The 25,121-nt window shown below is 51.5% G+C and overlaps 5 protein-coding genes across 5 annotated transcripts; 4 read left to right on the forward strand and 1 right to left on the reverse strand.

Moving 5' to 3' along the window:
* Positions 1-851: 851 nt before the first annotated feature.
* T069G_01926 (fungal specific transcription factor domain-containing protein) lies at positions 852-3,656 on the forward strand (the record flags this gene model as incomplete). The annotated part of the gene is made up of 6 exons (XM_056169136.1): positions 852-1,106; positions 1,270-2,402; positions 2,468-2,586; positions 2,656-2,693; positions 2,745-2,890; positions 2,969-3,656. The coding sequence occupies 6 exons, from the start codon at positions 852-854 to the stop codon at positions 3,654-3,656; spliced, it is 2,379 nt and encodes a 792-aa protein (XP_056034452.1).
* Positions 3,657-4,734: 1,078 nt separating this feature from the next.
* T069G_01927 (peroxisomal membrane protein (Pex16) domain-containing protein) lies at positions 4,735-5,979 on the forward strand (the record flags this gene model as incomplete). Its single annotated transcript, XM_056169137.1, has 2 exons — positions 4,735-4,912; positions 4,982-5,979. 2 exons carry the CDS (start codon positions 4,735-4,737, stop codon positions 5,977-5,979), a joined length of 1,176 nt encoding a protein of 391 aa, XP_056034453.1.
* An 8,524-nt stretch (positions 5,980-14,503) lies between these two features.
* Positions 14,504-16,558, forward strand: T069G_01928 (uncharacterized protein; the record flags this gene model as incomplete). The annotated part of the gene is made up of 1 exon (XM_056169138.1): positions 14,504-16,558. One exon carries the CDS (start codon positions 14,504-14,506, stop codon positions 16,556-16,558), a length of 2,055 nt encoding a protein of 684 aa, XP_056034454.1.
* Positions 16,559-18,531: 1,973 nt separating this feature from the next.
* Positions 18,532-19,611, forward strand: T069G_01929 (uncharacterized protein; the record flags this gene model as incomplete). Its single annotated transcript, XM_056169139.1, has 1 exon — positions 18,532-19,611. The coding sequence occupies one exon, from the start codon at positions 18,532-18,534 to the stop codon at positions 19,609-19,611; it is 1,080 nt and encodes a 359-aa protein (XP_056034455.1).
* Positions 19,612-21,550: 1,939 nt separating this feature from the next.
* Positions 21,551-24,088, reverse strand: T069G_01930 (uncharacterized protein; the record flags this gene model as incomplete). The annotated part of the gene is made up of 2 exons (XM_056169140.1): positions 21,551-21,782; positions 22,044-24,088. The coding sequence occupies 2 exons, from the start codon at positions 24,086-24,088 to the stop codon at positions 21,551-21,553; spliced, it is 2,277 nt and encodes a 758-aa protein (XP_056034456.1).
* Positions 24,089-25,121: the final 1,033 nt, after the last annotated feature.

Genomic DNA, 25,121 nt, shown 5'->3' on the forward strand with positions numbered 1-25,121 from the left:
TAAAGGCAAGGTAGCCAAGCGCTCCAACTGTTTTGCTTTTTTTTGGGCGTGCAGGCAGAGTTGTAGCGCCTCGTTTTTTCTTCCCCGCTGCTGTCGTCATGTTTCTGCTGATTTTTCCCAGCTGATGGCACGATCAACATGGATTGCCCAAGTTGATGCGTTCAGCCTGTATTCAGGGTATGTTATTATTGGAGTCTGGCCATCGCGAGGCTCGATCGAGCTGGCTTAAATTTCGAGGTTCAATGTGACTTGATAGAGCGATAGAGCGCCAGCGGCGAAAGTGCCGAAGGGTGTTGGCGCTATCGCCTCGCGGCTAGGTACATGGATAGGTCGCACAGCACATGGAGCGCACTGGAAGCTTCGCTGCCCCCCCGTGGGCTTTAGCGGCTTCCGGGCCCGCGCAGTGGTGAATCGGCCCCGAGCTTTAGTGGTCGAATAGCGGCCAGTCCACAGCTCTAGCGGCTGAATGAAATGCGCACTGACGTGCTGGAGCCACTGCAGCTCGTCCCGCCCCGCTATTCTGGCCAAGCTCGCCTCCATCCATCGCGACGCTTCCTCTCCCTTGCATAGAACTTCATCCTCCTCACCCTCACCCGTATTCGTGCTTTTTATACCGGCTCTGATGCCTCCTCGACACTGAGGTGGTTCCCGCAAGACCTCCTGCCCCATCCTCTGAGTTCCGTCCTGCCTCCCCCCCGAACTCGAAGGCCCTTCGGATAGCTTTCCCCCCGCAGCATGTCTATCCCACCACGAGGCTGCAGCTACCGCATTTCGAGCCTTGCAACCGCCCTGGTTCCCCATCGCTGAAGCAGTTCAGTTGAGCCTTCAACACTCAGCATTGCCCTGCCGCCATGCCGAAGAAGGGCTCGACACCCCCGAAGCGCCCTCTGGCGGCTGACAAGGGGAAGGGGAAGGCCAAGGCCGTTGCGGACGACGACCATGGCAGCACCAGCGCCGGCACCAGGAGCGACACGACGCCGCAGTCACAGACGACACAGGCTGGGCCGTCGACGTCCAACACGCTGCTTCAGCTGTCGAAGCGCAGACGTGGGCTGGGGGTTGTGACGCCCAATGCCTGCACGGAATGCCGCAAGAAGCGAGCAAAGGTAAGAAAGAAAGAGACAGAGAGAGGGCTTCGAGCTAAAGACAGCACACACGCCATGTCAGCGTGAACTTGGTCGCGTGTGCTCCTTGCTGCTCGCCCACTCAATGCCCTTTTTCACCGAAAGGGCCGTATTGAAATGCTAACGCGGCTTTTGCATCTTGTAGTGCGACGGCCAGCAGCCTTGCGCGCGCTGCAAAACCACAAAGGACGCTGACTGCGTCTACGAAGTTCCCGTTCGCCAATCCAAAGAAACCCTGCGTACGGAAATCGAGTCCCTGCGCCTGCGCCAGCGCTCCTCCGACCAAGTCTTTGGCGCCTTGATACAGCCGCATCTGTGGGAAGAGGTGCTGGCGCGCCTTCGCGGAGGCCAGTCCGTCGACAGCATCTCCGAGTGGCTTGGGAGCGTCAATGTCACCGAGGCCCCCCCGAGCTCGATCTATACACAGCATGCTGATCCCACCATGATGGACCACAACTTGGCCATGGCAGCCTATGGTGCTTCTGGAGCTCCCATTCCGACCATGTCTCTCACAATGGATCCCGGGTCGATTCCCATGGAGATGGGGGGTCCGGCCAGTCCTTGGCACTTTTCGTCACAAAGCCAGGGCGGCTCGACCCGGAGCGGCTCTCACCCGGACCTGATGAACTGGACCTCCGAGATGAGTGTTGCACCACCACAGTCGCGGGTTGGCTCTTGGGCAGAGAGCATGCACACCGACCACCTCACCGACGGCATGCACCGATACCGGGGGATCGAGCAAGTTCTGGCGCCGCTGAACGAGCCTGAAATCAAGCAGCCGGCTGGGACCTGGACCAGCATCACCAACGACTTTAACTTGGTCCAGCACCTATTGGCCCTGTACTTTTGCTGGGAGTATCCCACCTTTGCTTCGCTCAGCAAAGAGCATTTCCTCCGCGATTTTCAGGATGGAAGGCATCGGTACTGCTCTCCAATACTCGTCAATGCGCTGCTTGCCCTTGGCTGTCGATTCTCTACCCAGCCCATGACCAGAGCCAACCCCAACGACCCCTATTCCTCCGGCGATCACTTCTTCAAGGAGAGCCAACGACTCTTCAACGAGGAGACGGATCACCACTCGTTGACGACCATCCAGGCTCTAGGCATCATGTCGATCCGCGAGGCCAGCTGCGGCCGTGACTCGGAGAGCTGGTATTACGCTGGCCAGAGCATAAGGCTCGCTGTGGAGATGGGCCTGCATCGCATCCACGACGAGGACGACGAAGATGAGCTGGCCGTCCAGTCGGCCACCTTTTGGGGAGCTTTTGCCTTGGATCAGTGAGTTTTGAATCTGGCCATCACCTCTTCAATTTGAACAAATCTAATCTGATTCTCCCCCCCAGTGCATGGTCTTTGGCCACGGGCTCGCTGCCGCAGTGCTCGTGCTTTCCTCACCTGCCACCCAAACCGGCCATCATCGGCGACATAGAAGCCTCGCTCTGGGTACCGTATACCGACGACGGTGAGGATCGCACGACTACCTTTGGAGTGAATAGTAAGGGCCTACATGCTGACGATGACGTATCCGAAGGCGAGCCGTTGCAACGGTCTTGCGAGCAGCCATCCAATGTACGTTCAGTTTACAAATGTTTTTGCGAGCTCAGTGAGCTTGTACACCAGTCTCTTTATGTTCTCCATTCTCCCGGGAGGCCCCTTACCGCGAGGGATCTCTTGAATATTTACACTCAGTACCTGAACTGGTACGACCGCATCCCCGAGGTGTTGAGGCTGGGACACAACTTTACTCCGGCTGTCTTGTTTGCTCAGTAAGCAGAATCCTCTCCCTCCTACCCTGGCCTTTCGTGGCTACTTGATGCTGATGTTTGTGACTTGTGGGAAAATAGCATGTACTATCATTTCGCCATCCTCCTCCTCTTCAGGCCCCTGATCAAGCTCCGTATCATCGGGTCCAAGGTATCGCCGCGAGACGTTTGCTCGCAAGCTGCCGATGCGATTCAGGGCTTATTAACGTCATATGCCCAGCTCTATACGCTTCGTAGGACGCCGTCATTTGTACCATATTTCGTCCTGACGTCAGCCATTATGCATCTGGCCATAGGTGCTAGCATGGTCAAGAGCGACGGCTCCGAAACCAGCGAAGAGAAGATGAAGAAGGCAGCCAAAATAGACCCGCGTGTGTCCGAGGCCCTCAGTCGGGGCATTGCGGATTTGACGGAGATGGCGCCATGCCACCACTTTGCCGAGCAGGCGTTGAACATCTTGCGATACCTGGCCAAGAAGTGGAACATTGAGGTCAATGTCGACGGAGACAAGGTGCCGCCCGAGGACCCCGACAACCTGGTGAGGCCTTACTCGAGCAGCCTCAACTTTTTTGCGCCAAACGTTCAGGAGAGCGACTTTATGTGCGGGTGGGGGCCCAGCGCCGAGATGGTGGAAACGCTGCAGGCGCCCAATATCAAGAAGACGGCCGAAACGGTGGAAAACCCGCTCTTCTGGCCGTTTCCGATGCAGGGGAGACCGCTGCTGCCTGTTGGCCCGGAACTGGAGCAGGCTGGTTTCATCAAAATTTGATGCTGCTATTCCTTTTTCCTCTTTTCTATTGTAGTAATACTTCGGGGTTGCGTACATATAAACGAAGCGGTGCGCCTCACGGACGCGGACTGGGTTTGGATACCATTGGGAACTTGCTTTATCATGGTGTGGAGGGATTCTTGGTATATAGTAAAAGGAATAAACCAATTTGTTACTTGCTTCCAACTTTTTTATATACCAAGCCGTCCCTTTATGTAATGTGAGGTTGGTCTTTTGATGAAGTGCTGGAGGATTCGTTTTCAAATCACGGTGTCTGGGTTCGAATATTCAACTGTTCAAATACAATGCATCCATACAGTAATCAACCTTCAAATATCATACTCGTGTATTTTATAGAAGACAATCTATCTTATCCATAATTTAGTTTCCATGTACCGCTTTTTTTTATGATGTGATGTTTGTCTTTTAATCAAGTGCTCGAGCATTCGTTCCCGGATTTAGTGGATAGTTGATGGATCACACTGTCTAAAGTCGAATATTCAACCTTTCAAACATAATGCATCCACACGGTAATCTACCTTTAAATATGATATTCTTATGTTTTATAGAAGACAATCCATCTTATGCATTATTTATTCTTCGTATTTTGATTCTTTGTAGAATTATTTCCCCCCCAAAATCACAAAGATGATGCAGGGTAAGCAATGCTGCATTCAGCAATCCCAGCCACAGCCACAGGCCAGCTCCTTGGCCATGCGCCACAAGGGGCGTTTAATGAATGGCGTATTGTACCTCGGCTTCCACTGAGCGTCATCTCCCGGTATCATTGGACCTCGTGCCGCACAGCTGAAATCTCAACTTGCCATCAACAAACAACAAACAACGAAACAACCGCCAATCGCCAATCGCCGCCTCGACATGGTGCTCGGCGACTACGAGGGAGCACAATAGGCGGGACGCGAAGCAAACAAGCGCTGGGCGTCTGAGAAGTAGCCCGAGAGTCACAGCTACAGCTACAGTGAACACGCGATAGAGTGATTCAGGACATCCAGAGACGAGACGAGACGCCTGGACGAGACACGAGACACGAAGCAAACAGACGCAGGAAGCAGATGCAATGCCGGCAAATGCAACAAAGCCGGCGCCCAATCGGCCGCAGCGGCGCGTAACGGCCGGCCAGATCCTGTCGATGCCGCCGAAATGGCTCGGCATGTACGACGACTTCATCACCAAGAACGCCGGCCAGGTGTCGCAGATTGAGAGCGCGCTGAGGAGCTTGACGTACATCATTCCAGGTTTGTTTCTCTCCATCTCTCTCTCTCCTCTGCTGAAGGTGGCAGCTCAAGCTAACTGTTCACGAAAAGGCCGCTTTCGCGATGCTGAAATCGCCTCCGAGTCGATTCACTCGGGCGTCCAGCTGCTGTCGCTCTACCACGATGGCATCCTCTCGCAGGCAGTGTCCAAGCTGCCGACGCCGCCTGTCCGGTCGGCTCATGCGCGCTACACGCGATACTGGACGCAGAAGAGCAAGACGTACCGCAGGATAGCCATGGTGCTGCAGATGGTCGTCTACACGGAGCTGCTGTGCGAAATGAGCGCCAAGCGGCGCGGCGGCGAAAAGTCCCGGTGGAACGTCATCGTGCTGCTCGAGGCCATCAAGGCCTTTTGCCGCCTCATCCTGCTGCGCGTGACGCGGTCGCGCCCGCTCGTCACACCGGTGCTGCCGGAGCGAGAGCCCATCCCCGAGGACGACGATGTCGACGAGGATCTAGTGACGGACAGGAGCGAGAGCGAGCTGATGGACGAGACTTCGCCCAACGGATCCGCTGTCCTCGTCAGCAGCAGCACGCCGCCGAAGCCTGCGTACGAGAAGGAATGGACGATGCCGCGGACGGGCATGAGCTTGCCGTCGTTGCCCAACCCTGGCGATGTTGGTTCGTACCTCTTGGGGCGCGTCTTGACGGCCGACGACATCAAGCCTGCCAACAAGCTCCTCAATACTCTGCAAGGAGGCGGCCAGTTTGCCGAGATGCTTCACATCCTGACGCCCTTGATCTATGCAGTGGCGCTGGCTAGGACAAAGAACAAGAAGTCGTGGACGCCGTGGCTGGTGGGTGTGGCGGTTGAGTATGTCGCTCGCCAGCTCCGTCAGCGCAGCCTGCGAACCTCGGCTCTGGAGCGAGACGAGTGGAACAAGAGAGGCTGGGCCATGATCTGGTGGATGATGCGCGGTGCCTTTTACGAGAACGTGACTAAGGGGGCCGTCAACGGGGTGACGAGCAGAATGCCAGGCTTCATCGCCGGAATCCTACAGGACTACGAATACCTGTGGGAGAATTACTACTTTAGCACGAGTGGCTGATGACTGGTCGAGCCAGCCATGGAGCGGTGGCGCTCATTCATCTTCTCTCTCGCTATATAACTTATATTGGTGCTACCGGAGCACATGCGCAACTTTGTCTTATCTTTTGGCGAGATATATATGTGATACGGTTCGGTTCTGGTCTCGGAGCGAAGCGGATAGGACTGGATTGGGCTGGACCGGACTAGATTCATCTGGACTTGAGTGGGAAAGGCGTACAGGCTGTTGTTTCTATATATGAAAGGGGTGGAAACTTGAGACAATTCTTTTTAGCGGCCCCTTCTTGTCGGTACCAAAAACACAGAAAAGGGCTGCTGTAATACAGGCACAGGCATCGTGATGGAAGCATTTACAAATGAACTCTTGACGCAGCCGGCATACGCGGAGATACGAGTGGAGAGGGAGATGGATGTCAACCCGGGGATTGGCTGGGGACCACTTTGGCAGATGCCGCGGCATCACTGCGTTGCTTCTCTCTCTCTCTTCTCTCTTCTTCTTCTTTTAAACGAGAAGCTATCAGCTGGGCAAGGGTGAGGGAGGAGAAGGATGCTATATATCCCTGATCGTTTTTACGTGCTCCGGGCCCCTTGTCCCTGTCGAACGGAGATGAGAGACAAGCTTTCGGGACACATGGAAAGAAGAACAGCCGTGGGCAGCGAGCGCGAGAAGAACTGTTTTCGTCATAGACACGAAGCGTTATCCTGGTTGGGTGATACTATTGCATGATATGTGCTCGTGTTGTTGGTGTTTCTTTGAGAGGAAAAAACGAAGGGTTTTGGTTATGCTATGAGAGGTTTTTTTTGCTTGTGTTTGATGCTGCGGACTGGACGGGGTTAATTCTGCTCGTTTTATTCTATTCTGAAGTTTTGTATTCTTGTGAAAGTACTTTGTATACCTGTACGAATCGGGGAGTTGAGGCTATGTTTGTAGCTCTTTTTCTTTTGTCAACTTGTATCATCTATCAACTACTATCTATTACTATCTTCAAGCATCTCTGGCTAATACGAGTCCCTACTGTATCTATTTGTGGTTTGCGGAGTACACTTTGCTGCAGTTCATTAATTCAGGGGGCGGCGGTGCTGAGTTGCTGTATCAAACAAACAACCAGACAAACAGATAGACAAACACATGCAAGAGCAAGTTGATAACATGCATGTGTATCAAGGAAATGCAATGATTTGACGTTGATGTGATGTGACGTGATTTAATTTCTTCTTGCCGAACTTCTTTTGCTTGCTGGGAAGAGCGAAGCGAGGAAGCGCAATCTTTAATTTACGGACCCTTGCTTGACAGGCACAAAACCTCGTGGTCTGATATCACACAATTCATGCGGCTTTCCCGTCCCTTGCTCTTTTTTATTTGGCGTACATGATGTGATCAATCAATGACCAACCTCGTTTTCCTTCTTCTCCGCAAGCCATTATTAATCGGGATTCGTTGTCACTGTGGCTTTCTCATTTCCTGCTCGGTAGACTTATCGTATTTAGAAGAAGAATTTCAGGGTTTGGCTTTCCCCTTGTTTCCACTTTGACACGTTTTTCGTGGAGAAGGGATCCGGGTCTAAGCGGGAAGTGGACCTTTCTCTTTTGATGATTTCATGCGTTAATGAAGGATCTTGAGAAGTCATTTTTTTTTTTTGGCATAAACGAAGGTCGAAGGCGTGGTGTCTATAGATAGATGTGGCGTATGTTTGTGGTTTGGGGTGGCAAATGGAAGAAAGTCCTGACTAGGGGGTATGAGATGATGAAACGTGAAAGGGCTTGCCACGAGGAGTTTTTGTTCTAATACTAGCTAGCTAGCTTATCACAATTCGGAAAAGAAAAGAATAGGCCGGTGTTTTTCTTCTTTCGTGGCTTTGTCTTCGTAATGATGATAAGAAATGACAGGAGCTGCAGCCTGGCAGGGGTAAGCATCGAAAAGACTTATCCCGGGGGGGCAAGGGAACAAGAAGAGAAGAAGAAACCATCAAGGGAAACGTGCCGGTTGGCTTCGCGACCAAAGTGGAGAGATGGGAGGGGAGGGGGATATCCAATCTTGAAAGCCACGTTTTTTCTCTCAATCTTTGTCCGAGTTCTTCGTTTTCTGTTTAGTTGAGGGGGGTGGTAAGGGTGACATTGGATGACAGCCTCGCGCGGGAATGACGGGTGCTGGGAATAGTGAAGGATTGGGATTTGCTTGGGCGATGCAACGCTTTTGATGCGTGTAAGACGCTTGTTGGGTGCGTGTGTGCAAATCTTTTTTAGATGAGCTTCCTCTTACGACCACGTCTTGTTAACTACTATTCATTGATATCGTATCACCGAGAACTCGGGGTTGGTGGCCGAAGGATTCTCAAAGAGAGAGAAAGAGAAGGGAAGCCTCGGCTTCTCAACCTCTGTTACTGCGAAAGAGGAAAAAAAATTGGGAAGCCCCAATCTATCTCCGACAGCGCGGCTGCGCCAGGGGCTTTTTAGTCAGGCGGGCATGGGGGTTTGGTCTTTTTTTTTTCTGGAGCTGATTCTGGGTGTTTCTTGTTTTGTTCAGTCTGTTTCTCTGACTGATAATGAGCCGACTTGTTGAATCGGTTACGAGAATGCGATGTTGAGGCTGTGCTGGAGATGCAACCTTGGACTGTATCATGATCCCATGCTCATATGATTGCAGTACTTGCTTGGCGTCGAGCGTTGCTCCTTTTGAGTTGAGGAGCTTGTTGAAGCGGAGATTTGTGCTTGAGAGATGCATCACGATGCAAGCAAGGGAGACATGTGTAAAGCTGCTTCGGTAGAGTCAATATCTTCTTGGCATTGACATTACATCATAAATCAGACCAGATTTTGAAGAGAGTTTACAGTGTGCTTCTACTGTACGGAAACTAGATGAGCCATGACATGATGGGCAAATCTCGATTCGGCGTAGAGCCATTACGGAGCGGGATGGGATGGTAATACGGAGCACTCCGTATTTCAAGACAAGGGGTACATAGAGAGGGGACCCCCGTTTATGACGCGCGGGTTGTATAACAGCGCCAGTACTAGCACTCTATCCTCATCCAAGTCTCACGGGCCGGCGCGTGAGAATGACGGACGGAGCCTGTTCAGCGTTTGATGTTTCAACTACTGCCAAATTTGCTCGTGATTACCGTTACCAAATACGGGCATCACGGAGACGAGAGGAGGTACTTGAAGATACTCGCGATGATGGCTTTTGCTTGTTTCTGGTGCTAAAGCGAGTAGCTCCGAACTCAGCCGCAGCTCAAGTGTTTCAGAAAGGCCATCGCCATTCGATCTACGGCAGCTTTTCCCAGAAATGCGCGACTTAGTTCTGTGCCTGAGAGGGGAAAGTGGTCTGTGATGACGGTTTGAAGTATTTTTAAATCTTTAGCTTAAGAAGATCGTATAGTCAGCATGAAAAAGAGAAAAAAGAAACCGAGAAAGGCGGAACAAGGTGAGAGGGAGTTGTGGTGTCGACGCTGCATTAGTGTGAGTGAAGATCACAAAGAGAAAAAAAAATGAGATGGCGTCGATGTGCCTGGTTTATTGCTGGTTCTGGCCAAGAGATCGTCGCCAAAGGTTTCAGCCGTTTGAAACACATCTCGTGGATTGAAGAAATTTCTTTGGCTCGGCTCGTTTCCTTTTACCTCTTGGGGGCTTTTTGAATGAATCAATTGCAGAAGAGGCTGAGACATTTGACTCACTTTTGCCCGCTCATCCCTGAACCGGCAAACCGTTTTCTCTCTGTAAGCAGCAGCCCCCTGTCCCGTTTCTCCTCTCACGTTCCCACGCAAAAGGGAAGCGCGCAAAAAAATAGAAGGGGAAAAAGAAACCAGAGAGAAAACAGCAGGTCAGCAAGACGAGAAAAGCCCGAGCGTACGGCACACGCGCGCAGGCACAGGCACAGGCGCTGATGAGATGCATATGAGCATCGACCATCTCAAGTCAATACGACCCGTCGCCTCCTTCGGCCTTGGCTAGACGCGCCTCTGCGGGTTAATTGCGAAGCTACTACGAGTGCTACTCCAACAGGGGGGGAGGCAGGCCAGGCTTGTTCGCTTTTCACGCTGTTGTCTTCGTTCGGTTCCTTTTTTTATGAAATTGTGTTGGCGCAGAAATGGAGCGACAGGGGCTGCAAGTTGTCATTGGTTCGAGCGTGTTAGTGCCGTTTATTAATTGTCTTTTTTACTCTGTGTCGTGGCAGAGAAGCCATGGCTGGCTATCCCTGCTGCCACACAGCTTTGATTTCCCACTCACACTCACACAATCACACACACACACACTCTCACACGCACTTTACGCCCAGACAACTCAAAGACACCCGCGCACCCCTGAGCTAAACAAAAAAAGAAAAGAAGACCAAGAAAAAGAGAGTGAGAAAAAGAGAGAAAAAAAAGAATGTGTGTGGTAGGGGACGAGGGATCGATATCACCCTACCCGAACCAGTCACGTTCCGCCATTTTCCAGCCGTTCAGCAGGTCAAGGTTTGAACTCCGTAGTAATCGCCGAAGTCAAAAGCAATTAATAGCACATAGATTAAAATAAATAATTACAGAGAGACATTGATCAACAGAGACGGACATCCGGCCGCCTGTAAACGCAAACGCGTATTTTGCACATGGACCAACAAGATTTCGCAGCCGTCCATGCACACTGTCTACTCCGTATAAAGTACTACCTCATGTTGCCTTCAATTCCATTGGTACTGTACTCGTAGTGGCACGATGAGTACATCTAAGTATGGCTGCATGGTTCTCCTTGTACCGATACGAGTACCGCGTACTTGTGAGTACATCCATCCATGGACAACGGGAGATGGGAGATGGAGAAAAAAGCAAAACGGAGATGGGAATTGCTGGCTTGTCACGCTAGAGAGCGCACGGATTGCTGCTATTGCTGGTAACACGGGGGGGCTACATCACGAAGAAGTGGGAACAGCATCGTCATGGCTTGGTTTGTCGTTTCTTTTTTTTCTTTTCTGATTCTTTTCTTGGGGTGGCCCTTGTCGTAGTTTCTATTTGATCGACAGAGATTTGCGGGCAGTGAGATGGAGATGGAGGTGACATCAACCGCCCTGTGTCGGGTCGAGGTACGGGCTGGAGATGGCGATGGTTCATGTTGGGTACTTGGATGTACGCGGCTGAGACAGAGCTGCAGTACATATCAAGGTAATGTAATCACACGTTGAGATGCATCCATGCTACCTTCACAAGGCAGCCAAATAGAAGGCAGAAACAGACCACGGTAGCACCGACGCAAAGGTGCTTGTGCTCGCTCGCACGAATCAGGCACCGCAGCAACGCACCACAGTCTCTCTCTGTCTCTCTGTCTCTCTGATTCTGTATCTCTCGTCTATTGTCTCGCTGTCTCTCTTCAGTGCCGCCCACGACAAGCCACTGACTGATCCATCTTACACAGATGCCGTGCCGTGGCTCTCCATGCCGATCGAGACCTGCAGCAGCCAAGCAGAGAAAAAGGCTCCAAATCCAAGACATTCTCACTGGGGATCCGCCCATCCTTCCTAGGCGGACCCGCGAGACTAAACCAAGCTCTTAGTACTAGCTTCAAGGTAATAAAGCCCGGTCCTACCTCACAGATTAATCAAAAAAAGCAAATGCAAATCCTCTCTTCTTACTTGTACCCCCAGAGCTGCGAGCAATTTAACCCGAGTCGAGTGCTAGTGCCGGAGCCTTCGCACTTTGCCCAGACAAGCAGTAACTTGGGAACAAGGAATAAGCAACCCATCATCAGCTAAACCAGCACGGACTTGCGTCTATTCTCCCCCCCCGACGCGATCCAAGCAACCCAAGTTACAAATCCATTCATCAGCCGGACGGATCCAGGGTGCAGTAGCACGTACAGAAGAGAAGCACTTGGCCCGGAAGAGGTAAGAGTGAGGGCGTGGTACCTGTATTAGCTCTGGAGTAGTTGCCCTAGCTGCTTTCTCACTCGTCATTTGATGTGATTTTATCGTTTTGTTTGTTTTGTTGATTTATTTTTTAATTTTACCTCGTCATTTTTTGTCTTGTCCATCGAGGCTAGCCCGGGATGCATCATTTTGTTTTTTTCAGCTTCCGCCAATAAATCGCCGGGGCTTGCATGGCTTTCCTTTCTGTGAGGAGAAAACAAACAATTGGGCAAGCAATCAGAAATGCAAATTCCAGCTTTTCCCCCGGCCTTCGCTTGCCTGCTCGCCTCTGCCCACCTCCTCCCTAGCCTCTGTCTTGTCCTTGGCTCGTTCTCGTCTGCATCTGCGTCTGCATCTGGTTCTGCGTCTGCGCCTTCACTGTCTTTTGTCTGGTTTTTACTTTGTATCGTCGTGTCGTGTCGTCTGCTCTGGGCCTCACCGTCTCCTCTTTTCTCCTTGCTATTACTGCTGCAGCTGCCCATCTATTGGCTGTGCTGCAATCCTAGGGCCTGTATAATATACACACATATCCTGATCGTAATGCGGCCAAGCCTGCGTCTCCTCCCCTCATTCCCTCTTACATGGGCTTGTACCCAGTACTGCCGCCGCATCTCTCTCCGCGATCGAGCCCTCGCACATGCTTCCAAATTTGAATGCTTGCTTTTGCTTCAGTAGCTGCAAATGATATTGATGACGGTCCAGCCCCCAAGCGCAAAGCCCAATCAATCACTATTACTCGTACATACATACATACAGGCTCACATCTTGCAGAAGAGGGTGGACAATCCACCGCTAATCCGTTCGGGGGTGTTTTGGTTTTTGATTTTTGATTGCACGCATTCTCCACGCCAAAAGAGACATGGATTGGCCCCGAGCAAGGCAAACTCCATGGCCCTCTGAGCTGGACTCGACTTGATCCATGTACTGTACTCTGTACGGTTGCTTCTGGACTGACTTGATCTGTTCAGTCTTATGCCTGAACCGACCCCCCCAGTCTGGTCTGGTTCTGGTCTACGCATCTTTTTCCTTCTCTCCAGCTCTCGGCCTCCTTGTTTCCCGCGCCCTTTCCTTATCTCTCCATCTCCGCCGTTCCGTTCTCCATCTCGCCATCTCTCTCTCTCTCACTCATCCCGATACACGCAAAACTCGGGGCGTTTTTTCCCTTACCCACCCAGCACCGTATCATATTGTATCGTGCTGCTTCTAGCGGTGCTAACTGGCGCTACTTGGCTCCGTACTGGCCATCACCTTGTTTCAGCCCGTTTATTACCTACTATATTCTATATTACGAGTACATTCCATTATTACCTATCATGGTTATTACTGCCTCTTCTGCCTAACAAGCACAAGTACTAGGTAGGCAGGCATTGGTTTTATGATTTTATTAACATGATGATTTTGTGTCTTACCTCGTCTCCCTGCCCAAAGGCCTGACCCCCCGGAAGCTGGCGCACTTTTCGAAAACCCCCCGACAGAGAAGAGAGCCCAGAAGCTTAGAAAGGTACACCACGAGTACCTCGGCCGGCGGTACCGTCTGTGCGACGCAGCACAAGACATCTACAAGACGCGCGAGTACCTCAGCTGCACTATACTGTACCCATCCAGGTACCTAGTACGGTATTATTGCTACAGCAAGGTCTTATTACAATTACAATTACTATTTGCAAGCAATAATCGCCAACAGCGCAAAAACAGCACAGCTCAGCACAATACAGAACAAAACAGCCCCCGCTAGCCTTGATTCTGCTGCCGCCACTCTATTTGCTACAGCAAGCCCCTCGTCGCCTCTCTGTGCCTCTCGATTTGCTTTTATTTGATTCCTGGCTCGCCTAATCCTGCTACAATTTCACGGGCTGTCCCGGGCGCTGCGATTGCCCACTGAAGGCCAGCTGCAGCGCTAAACCAGGTACTAGAAGCTACTTGGGCCCTGCTAAAGCCCGCTAGCACACTCGCGCAGCCGGAGCCTTGGCCAGCCGTTAGCACGTGTACCTGCGACAAAGTACCGGCCCCGTACTGGGCTACTCCGCAGCGGTCCCCAGGCCACGGCCATACCTTGCGCTACCTTGCAAAGTACCGCGCAGCAGTACCTGACAGTACTTTGCGCGGCGTACTCTCGTACAGGCGCCGTTCCTTCCTTTCTTCTCTTTCCCTCCCGCAGCCACAACCGCCCGGCCTCACCTTCCCATTGCTCGCGCTCTCACACGCACATTCTTCTTCCTAACTCCTCCTTATCCTTATCCTCTCCCTGCGTTTCTTCTCCCTGTTCTCTCTTGTCTCTTGTCTCTTCTCGCGCACAACTCCTCGCTCTTTTTACACTTCACTTCACTCGTTTTCTTGTGTGTTTCTATTGATTTTTTTGCTTTGATTTTTCTTCTTGCTTTTGCTTTTGCTTCCTCGTTCGCTTCGCCCAATTCATTCCAATTCCTAGTTGCGCCTTCGAACCAAAACAAAACAATCCGCCATCCCGCCTGTTCGAAGCCAGAAAATCAACGCATCGCAACGCAACAGCCGCCACTCGCTTACTGCTATATTTGCTGCGACAACAAGAGACAAAAGAAGAAGAAGAACAAGACAAAAAGGGAACAAGAGGAGGATCAACACCATTTCCCCAGCTCACCAGGGCCGTCAGATGTGAGGCGCTCTCTCAATGGACCCAACTCTGCAGTCTCACCAGCTCCACCAGCTGGGCCAGCCTCAGTCTCAAATGGTGTCTCAGTTCCAGCAGCCACATCTGCAGCAGCAGCTCCAGCAGCAGTTGCAACAACAGCAGCAACAGCAACAGCAGCTCGACTCGGCCACTCCTCAGGATGTCCTCGTCGAGGCGCGCAAGAACCTGCAGGTCCTGATCGACTCGGGTCTGTCCAAGGACCTGCTTCACCAATGGGTTGACGACGATTCCTTTTCTGTCCAGCTTTCGTTCCCGGGCCAGGCACCGCCATCCACATCTACATCTACTCCTCCGGCTTCTACCGCCACTCCCATCCCCTCGCCGCTGCTCTCTCATCCCGTCTCTGTCTCGCCCTCGCATCATCTGCAGTCTCCTCAGGCTTCAGCTCTCGCTCCTCCGCAGAATCAGTCTGCTCCTACGCCCGTCTCCGCCGCCGTCCACAGCTCTCCCGTCGCGTCTCTGTCGGCTTCATCCGCCGCCACTTCTCCCATTCCCGTCTCCAGCTCCGGCACTCTTGCCAGCTCGACGTCTCCCGTCAACGGCGCACCTCCTTCTATCGCAATAATCAAAACAGAGCCCTCCTCCTTCGCCGACGATGTGTCGAGGGCCTGGGCCGCAGCAGCCGTGCTGCCACAAGCCCCCAATTCCTTGTCCGGAGCCCCCCAAGCCCAGGCATCGCGGACGGCTGCAGCGGGCGGCATCGTCAAGTCTGATGCCTCGACCTTCATCTCGCCATCGATGCCGTATCTCCACCACCGTCCTCGCATCTCCGTCTCTTCAACTAGCTCAGGATCCTCTGGCCATGCTTCTGTGTGGTCCGTCAACTCCGCACGGTCATCCATGTCTTGGGCATCGGCTTCATCTTCGCGCACTCAGGCATCGCTTCCCATGACTCCCGCTTCTTCTTCCTCAGCCAACAAGACCAACATCTACTGGTGTACCTCATGCGAGACCAGCTTCAAGCGAAAGTATGACTGGAAGCGTCACGAGGATGAGTTTCACGAGCGTTGGAGAAAGTATCCCTGCCCCGAGCCAGGCTGTAACCGCAGTTTCTGGGGCTCCAACTCGTTCAACCAGCACCACAAGCAGTGCCACGGCTGCAAGACGTGTCCCCACGCAGAAAAGGTGGTCAAGTTTCTCCGCAAGCGCAAGTACTGGGCCTGTGGTTTCTGCTCTGCCCTTCACCCTGCGCGCGAGCGACACGTTGAACATGTGGCCCGGCATTTCGAGTCTGGCCTGGGCAAGGCCGAGTGGATGCACTCGAGAGTCATCTATGGCCTCCTGCATCAGCCACTCATCCACGGGGCCTGGGATGCTCTTGTGACGGCTAAGCAGGCTGAATTTGGTGGACGCCGTCCCCAGTTCAGTTGGCATCCGAGCAAGACGGGACGTGCTCAGGGCTTCCTGGAGAAGGAGAATCCCGGCCAGCTCCAAGACTTGCTCGAGTTCTTCTCCGGCGATGAGGGCGAGGCTCAATGGATCGTCAGCGTTGCCTTTGACCTGTCCGATATGGCCTTTGCAAGCGCTCAACCGCCGGCTGCGGCTCCTTCACCGCAGCCGCAGTTTGCGCCCAACATGATGGCTCCTCCCTCCGGCTTCCCGCAGCAGCAGCAGCAACAGCAGCAGGATAGTCGCATGTCCTTTACGGCATTGCCCTCCCAAGCACCGCAGCAGATCCCCACTTCGAATCCCTTTGGTACCCCTTCTTACCGAGCCTCGGCAGCATTTGTTCCGTCCCAGGCGTTTCCCTCCTCGGTGCAGCAGCACTCACCCGATCTATCAACACCTTCTCCCATGACTTCTCAACTTGACAAGCGGGAGCTGCCCCCTATTCCCCAAGGCCATTCCTTGGCAGACGGCATGATGGACTTTGAGTATTCTCCCGCCGCCCCAGTCATCTTTGAGGACTGGGAGAGCATTGCGAGCTCAACCTTTCTCGACACATCGGCACATCACCAGCAACAGCAGCAGCAGCCCAACCAGGGTGCTGATTGGGGGATATCCCAATTTTACGGCAATTCGAATATGAATTGATCAAAGCGAAACCAAGCGAAAAAGAAGAAAACAAAAAATAATCAACTCGAGAAACCCCGACACTCTTTTATTACTATTACAGCCTTATTGGCATCGAGTCTTTATGTTGACGTTGCATCAAGCTATTTTCCTTAATCTCACCTGCGCGGCATCTCTTTTTATCCCATGTATTATCAGCAAACTAGCGCTACACAACGAACGTTTTCCTACTATGTCTTATTTGTCTCTGTCACATCATATCTATTTAACGGGCATGGAGCATCTCAGGGCAGCAGCAAACACTACTGCTTTACATATTGTTGCTGCCCTGATTAATAATGATAAATCCCCCTATTTTTTTCCTCTTACGAAAAAAAGCACGGGCACCTATCTATCCGCCCCCCTGATTTGAGCCAATCTATCTCACTCTATACCAATCTATCTTTTCCTTAATTTTCCTTATTGTTTTGTCCTATATATACATCTTATCGTGGAATCCACTCGAGGAAGGAGTTGGGAGGTAATCTATCGAGCCGGGTTAATGGTCTTGTCATTGTCGTTATTTTGAAGCAAGCTTTGCATGGCTAGTTTCGTGTTCTATTTGTCTTTGGAATGCTCGAAATCATATGCGCCGCGGATGAAAAAAGGGAGGACTTGGATTTGCTGTTTTTTTTTGTGTTTTGTTCCTAGCAGTTTATTAATCGGCCATGTACACAGGTATGAGGGTAGGGGATGGAAATCTGCAACAGGACTGGGTATGTAGTTAGTGCAGCGGAATAGACGGTTAAAATGATGATTATATTGGTTGAGACCTTTTTTTCTTTATGTCTATTTTCACAATTGGTGGTGATTTTAATTGTTGTAATGGCTGTTGTGTTGGTTTAATTTTTGATTTGGTAGAGTGAAGATGCCCGACTTTTTGTTTGCCGTATACCTCGCCACCCTTTGATTCTTTGATCCTTTCACACACTTCTCTTTACCACGCTAATACCCATGAAAGCTTGCTCTGCCCTTTCTTCTTCCCCCATCCTTACAAAACACCCGCACGAGAAAGACGAGAGAAAACACAAGAAAAACCTGGAGCGACAGTCGCTCAAGGCGACAGAGATGCGAAAAATGTCTGACGTGAACAAAATCTACGCCCTCGCGAACCCGTACTCGGACGAGACACTGGCAATGCAAGAAAGCGAAGAGTCGTCATCACCGATAGCTTCTTTCTCGATAACCTAAAAATATCCAAGATGTGGCTTGAAAATTTGAACGTCCGTATCGCTCGAAAGTATGAAGCGTTTTCGTGGTGGCTAATAATAGCTTTCTAGGTTCAAGTTTTGTCCGCGTCGTTCCAAGGTCGATCCAAGAGTATCTGTTCGTTTCCAAAAGTATTTATTCGTTCCCGAGGAAACATGAGGGAAGATAAATGATTCAACCCAACTCAGCTTGTTCCAGCATTGTGCTGCTCTAAATATACCCAAAGTCAAAGCAAGAAGGACGTTTTGACAGCTTTCCGTTGGTATCGACCCATGTGTTCAGTATTCGTCTGATCTGCAAATAGGCGCTTCAGGGACGACATCGGATTTGTTCAGAGCCGTGGCTTTGTTTTCCCCTATGTGAATTGAAGCTTTCGACAACATTCATCAAGAAATGGGAAGCGTTGACGACGTTCAAATCACGGATGGACGTTCGACAAAGATTTGCGTCGCAGCAATACAGTTACTGCTGTCTGTATGGCAATCTCGAATAGCATATAAACCGTCACTTCTTCCGGGACAAAGTTGGAGTTTCAAATCATCATCACTCTTCAGAACAATCTTCAGCAATACTACCTACTCAACTACACTCAGCTGATACACGCCAAACACCAGACCACAGTTCTCAACCTCCACAGCCAACCATTATACAGATACTAAACAGGACAGTTCTCATCCTCCACAGTCAATCGATTCACTGACACCAAATAAAACAGTTCCCAAGCTCCACAGCATTCGCAATTCAAAATGGGCAACGGACCTTCCAAGGAGAGCTCCAAGAAGCATTCTTCTTCCAAGCATGGCGCTTCGTCCGAGCACAAGCGCAAGTCCAAATGCTGCAAGGGCAGCACATGCAAGAATTCGGAGCAGGATCCCGCCACTCTGCGGGCTGTGTTTGCTCTAAGACACGACTTTTTAAAAAAGCTGCCCAGCCCAGAATTCATGCTCGAGAGCCATCCTGCTTGGCGAACACTGACCAAAGATGAACAGGGCAAGGCCCAACAGCTGAAGGCCAACTTCCAGGATACCACCGATGAACAGTTGCAGGCCTTTGTCGACGACTGGCAGCGCGATTTCCCCGAAGATATGGACTATGGGTACAATGTCGAAGAAGACACGCTTTACCCTCAAGAAGCACGATCCCCTGAGAATATTCTCTATATTTTCCAGGAAGAGCGCAGCAAGCTTAACAGTAAGGAACCTGAGCGTGGACGTACTAGGGAGCGGCAACCCGATATCGATCATGAAACGCTCAAGAACCTGCATTCTCGGCCCAACACTCCCCCCATGCCTGGCATGGTCCCAGAGGATTATGCCGAGCTTCGAGAAGAGCTTAGAAATGCCGGCGCAGATCCGGATGCTACTCCAAAGGCTTCTGCTTCTAGACCGTCTGGTGATGGGCATTCCTCATCGAAGCACTCTTCGTCAAAGGAGCACTCTTCGTCAAAGCACTCCTCCTCGAGGCACTCCTCTTCGAAGCACTCTTCGTCAAAGGAGAACTCTTCGTCAAAGGAGCACTCTTCCTCGAAGCATTCCTCGTCCAGGCATTCTTCTTCAAAGCATGGCTCTTCTTCCTCTTCGAGGCCTTCTGGATCCAAGTCATCCTCTTCGAAGGAGAAGAGCAGCTCTCACGGTCACAAGAGCTCTCATGGTCACAGCAGTTCTTCTCACGGTCACAAGAGCTCTTCTCACGGTCACAAGAGCTCTTCTCACGGTCACAAGAGCTCTTCTCACGGTCACAAGAGCTCTTCTCACGGTCACAAGAGCTCTTCTCACGGTCACAAGAGCTCTTCTCACGGTCACAAGAGCTCGTCTTCTCGCCACTAATGTTGAGCAGGTCTATGAAGCCCTGGCGGCTGTTGGACTGGTTGGTATTGATGATTTTTGATTGTTTCCTTTTCCTTTCCTTTCCTTATTTCTTTTTGGTGTTGATCTACCCCTACCTATCCATCTTTCCCCCATCCCCTTGTTTACTTGTTTGCTTTGGCTGGTCGTTCGTTAAGGAGTTATCGTAACGGAGTCGGAGTGATTGATTGGACAAAGGCATCTGGAATGCCTAAGCTCTTGGACATTCTTTTGGGAAATAATGCAATTTATTTGCTTATAGTGATAGCTAAATACATGTTTTGGTACTTTGGTAAAGATGATTGACTTATTTGTTGAGTAATTGCCTGCCTCAAGTGTTGTTTGATTGTCGAGGAAGGCACCGCCGCATGTGACATAACTGTTGACTTCCACTCATATCCCCTTCCTCCTTTCTACGCGAGCGCACATTTTCCCTCTCTCCTCCATTTTAATCTGCATTTCTCACTGATGCCATTTTCAACTGCTGTAAAACTCTCTTTTATTGCTGCCAGCCCACTCTTGATTAATATTCTACCCCTCCGCTGCTTCAGCAATGGAGACCTTGTTACGACCTTTACTTCCTCTAAATGACCGAGTTTGGAGAGCTTTCTGGTCGTGGGTGGCATTTGCCCTCCTCTCTGGGCCAATCCGGACGCCTCACTGAGCCATTCAATCTGCAGTAGCGATGGGCGGTGTATACAAAAGTATCCTTCTTTTACTCTGGCTCCCCTGTCTCTTCTTCTCTTCCTCGCCTGTCTTCTCTTCTCCTTTTCACATATCATTTTCACCAGTTCCTCTTTTGAGCCCGTTTGCTTTTCTCAGCATACCCTGGAAATGGAAGGGGTCGGCCGCTAGAATCTAGAATTGGGCTCGTGGCCACATTCCGATTTGGCGCAAAATTCATTTGCATGCCTTTCTCACCATATCCTAGATGAGTACGAAGCAGCCAATCGAGACTCGATCAAGGTCAGAAAGCCGACTGAAGGGGCCCAGTGGGAGCAAGACGCAAAAGATTTCGTCAAGGTTGACGCCACTCCCAGTGAACGGCATGGGGTTCTGCAGAGGGAAAGGCCCGGCCAGCCAGGCCCAAGGTTGACAAGAAGGCAACGGATATTTTGATACGGATGCTAAATGGCTTGGTCATTTCTGGAGAGCATGCCAGGAGGAGCCGCGTTCCCGAAGCCTTTTTTCCCCCGCGACGAACTGATGCTGGCCTAGACGCGGCGAAGGGCACCGGAGAGCATGCCAAATCACTCAGATCACCACCATGTTCTGGCGATGATATCGAACAGGCAGCTTGGCGGTGGATAGAAGGCGGAATTCATGAACAGAGTAGTTTCTAAAAAAAACGGTGAATTTGAACAAGTGAAAGGGGGAGAGAGATGAGAAGGAGGGGAAGGGGTGATGAAATTTATATATCTCAATAGTTTTCTAGGGAATGGGCCTTTTTATCAAGGGGAGAGGAGGGGAGAGGAGTAGAGGGGATACAAAAAGAGAAGGAAGGAACGGGTAGGGGCAGAAATAGAGGAATTCGTCGACGCTTTATTTTTATTTTTTTTTGCTAAATAGCCATCTTCTCTTCGCCTCCACCTCCTCAGTCCTTCCGACGGACTTGTCATTCCCAGTCGAATCTTGTCAAATTCCTTTCATACCCACTCTCAGCTATTTCTATCGATTGATTTTACCAGTCCAGCCAGTCCAGCGCGTGAACCACCCGCGTTGTCGCATAACCCAGGCCTGTTCCTTCTCTCCATGGTATCGCCTTTTGCAAATCACCAACTCCCAAACACCAAAAATCATAATATTTGCAGATGCTAGGTCCCAAAAAGCCCCCAAACTCCGCTCTTCGTCATTGGCTAACAATGCTGTCGCCAGAAACGAATGCTATCCCGTTGCTCTAGAAACGTCACCACTTGTCTCTTCAAGTACTCGAAACGACATGAATTTCATATCCGATCAACACCTCGGTGTTTGTACCGTCCCATCCACGGTTGCCCGCGGCACTGAGCATGAATCTGCTCGTAGGGTCGACGTACAGACTCGAAATGACACCCGCTCTGGGGGGTCCGGGGATAATGAGGAATGGAACGGTTGAGTGCTTGAAAGCGCGAGACTCGCGCAAATCATACAGTCTGAGAATGTCGTGTGATGCGCTAAACACAGAGAGATCTTGTCAGCCTTGAACAAATGCATGAATGAACCCTGGAGATAACCATTGCTCCTCGGTTGGGCATATTCTCCTTCTCCTTCTCTCCCTCTTTGTTGGTTTCCCGCCTTCCCCTACGCCATCTTCTGCGCATTTCTTTCCTTTCTTTCTCGAAAGCGCCTAGTCTTTCTTTTGCAAGTCTCATTCCTCCCTTCTTCATAACTTCCCCTCATCGCTACGAAAGAAACGCGAAATTGCATCGACTTACCAGACTAAATGTCGCCCGTTGACCATAGGCTTGATTGCACTCACGGCACCGCTCCCCGCTGGAAATCGAAGCACCCTCTCGGGTTGCCATCCTCTCCTCGCTTTAGCAATGTCAAACTCCTCCACTGTTCCATTACGTCTGCCTGCATAAATCTTGTTGCCGTCGGGACTCCAGCAAGCGCTCATGCACCAAGGCGGCACGCCGACGCGATTAGGAATCCTAGCTACTGCGCTGGGCACCCGCCTATCCCAGACGCGAATCGTCCCATCGATAGCTGACGATAAGAAGGTTGTCTGTGAAACCTGCGTAGCATCGTGTTGAGTTGGAGGTGGCTGTGAACTGACAATCATTGGAGAGTGTGGTCTCTTGATGCCCTGCCGCTCAGACGTGTCAGCTGCAGACTGGCTCTCCATTGACTGGTCTTGCTGCAGTGTCTGGCTAGACTCCTCCGCCTTGACTGTATCGGCATCCGTCGCCATCTCTGTCTGTTCTGTTACCCCCGAGATTGTCGAGACTTGGGTATCTCCGAGGCCTAGAGCTGAAGAAGAGACCTCGGCCGATGTTTGAGCTGGGGCTGGCTCTGGATTCGGGTGATCAACATCCATGGCATCGTCCTCTGGTCCTGATTGCTTGGGCTCTTTGTCCGCCTCTGTGGTGGCCATGCTGCTCATTGCCTTGTCGGCTGAGTGGTCCATCCCTGATTCGTGCCCTGCTGCCATGTTCATGCCACCGCCAAACTCATCGTCATCCTGCCCAAAAGGCTGCTCTCCCGTCGTCTCACCGAACAGACTTCCGGCGTCACTTCCACCAAAAAGACTCTCGTGAGCGGGAGAAGCCGCGTCGGCAGCATCGTTCTCACCTCTCATTGCGACAGTGATCGATCGATCCTGTCCGTTGGGGCTCCTACCATTCGCATTTCCCGCAAAACTCGAGCTAGCCATCGGTGCCCCGTTGTTGGTAGATATGGTACTTGAAGGCAGAGACTCGTCAGCGTCTGCTGGTATCGGGGCGCCGCTCGCGGGCCGCAGCTCAATCGATGAAATCTGTCCGCCACTACCGTCGAAACTTCGCTTGATGTGCCCTGTATCGAGATCCCAGTCGAAAATGTTCTTGTCCCACGCTCCGCTGAGCACGCTTCTCTCGTCGGGTGCCAAGGTAAGCACGCTGACAGCGTTGGTGTGCTTTTGGAGACATGCTATCCTCTTGCCCTCATCATGGCGGACGCTCTGCAAGTTGATTGCGCCAGACTCGAGGCCAGACAGAAGCCAGAGAGCTTCGGAATGGACGGCCAGCGAGTAGACAGAGGATAGGACATGCTCCTGTTCGCTGCGCCCTGGCACGGCTGGCTCCTCGTTGGGCCAGTACGACATGAGGATGCCTGCTTTTGTGACGGAGTCGACGAACGGGTGTCTCTGCGCGACGGTCAGGGCCAGCTTGCCATTGATGGTGCCTGGGCCGTCGTATTTGCGAATGTAGCCATCGGCACCGCCCGTGATCCAGTACCGCAGATCTGGCGTGATAGCCATGGCATTGATGCTCGTCGACATGGGCGCTGCCATTGTGGGCACAATGTCGTACAGACGCGCGCTGTAAACCTCGGAACGGATCTTGGGCCTCCACGTTCGGTACAGAGACGGTAGCTGGTCAAGCTGAGGCGTGTCCGACTTCCTCCTAGGCGACTCGGGCTGCTTGCCGTTGACTCTGCTATCGCTGTCGGCGGTTTCGCCTTCGCCCTCACCAGCGACGACGACGGTGTTTTCATCGTCTCCATTGTCGTCTTCTCCAGCTGCCTCTTCGTCGTTGTTGCCATCGCCGTCCCCCTCGCCATCACCCTCGCCTTCACCTTCACCTTCACCTTCACCTTCGCCCTCGTTCTCGCCTTCGCCGTCACCATCTCCGTCGCCGTCAGCGTCCGCATCAGCGTCGCCATCTCCATCGCCATCTTCCTCTCTATCGCCCTCGTCGGCGTCTTCCATCACTTCATCGGGCTCGTTGTCGCGATCCGAGGTGGGCGAGCTGGCTCGTGACTGGTCTTCCTCGTCCATTTTCGTCGTCGCGTCGGCGCTGGTCGGTTCAAAGAAGGGGGTGGACCACAAACAAACTACGGCCGATCGTGAAAGAAGAGAGGGAGCGACAAGGGAACAAAGAATGAAGGCGCGCAACGCAACCGAATTTCCAATTGAGGAGCAGAGACGGTCGGCTTGCACTGGCCCGGGGGAGAAGCAAGCTACGTAATTGATGACTAAGGCGGGAAGCTCTGCTGCGTCTATGTCGCACTGAGTGGGTGGAAGAAGCCTTGCAACTTTAACTTGGCCCTGTGGCTCACAGACGTTACCAAGGTTGCAGAATAAAAGTATCTGCTATAGGAATTCCGCCTCAGGTAATAGCAGGTATGTAGTTCATCTCTTTTGTATACTTTGTGTATTTTGTTTATATTGTCCCTTCTTTGCAACACCGTGCCATATCCTCCTACTGAACGAATCTGGGTTTAGCAATTTACCTTCCTATTCACTAGAGCACCAATATGTCGCTTCCATTCAGGAGAATAATCAAGTGAGGATTATGCAAATTATATAACATACCGTTAGCATACTTTTTGTCTGTAATCTGGGTAATAGTTCTGCCATGTTTTCCTAATGCTTCTTTTAATATAGCCACTTTTAATTATTCAGCATCGGGCTGTGATATTGCACTCTGCAGAGCAGACAATATCCAGGGCCTGATGATAACTACATAATGCTGATTCGCAGCATCAATGTTAGCCCCGAAACCAAAGTTTTAGAATTCATTGAGAAAATGCAGCAATATTTCTCTTTTATCCTTTCAACCAATTGCGAGGTCTTTAAAAGGCCACCAGTCAATCAGCCCGTCATCAAGCTAATACCCAGCATCGTGTCTTGCACTGCCGGTAGAGAGGTGTTGCAACAAGAAAACTTCGTGCACGATACATACCGCATCCCGATTAGCCAACCAAGTGAATATAAAAAAACAGGGAATTTGCAAACGATTGGCATACAACGTCACACCCTGCCCAGATGGGTTTGCAGTAAAGCTTGTTGGACAGCCCGCCGCCTTCTT

Source organism: Trichoderma breve, chromosome 1 (genome assembly GCF_028502605.1).
Source record: "Trichoderma breve strain T069 chromosome 1, whole genome shotgun sequence".
Lineage (NCBI taxonomy): Eukaryota > Fungi > Ascomycota > Sordariomycetes > Hypocreales > Hypocreaceae > Trichoderma > Trichoderma breve.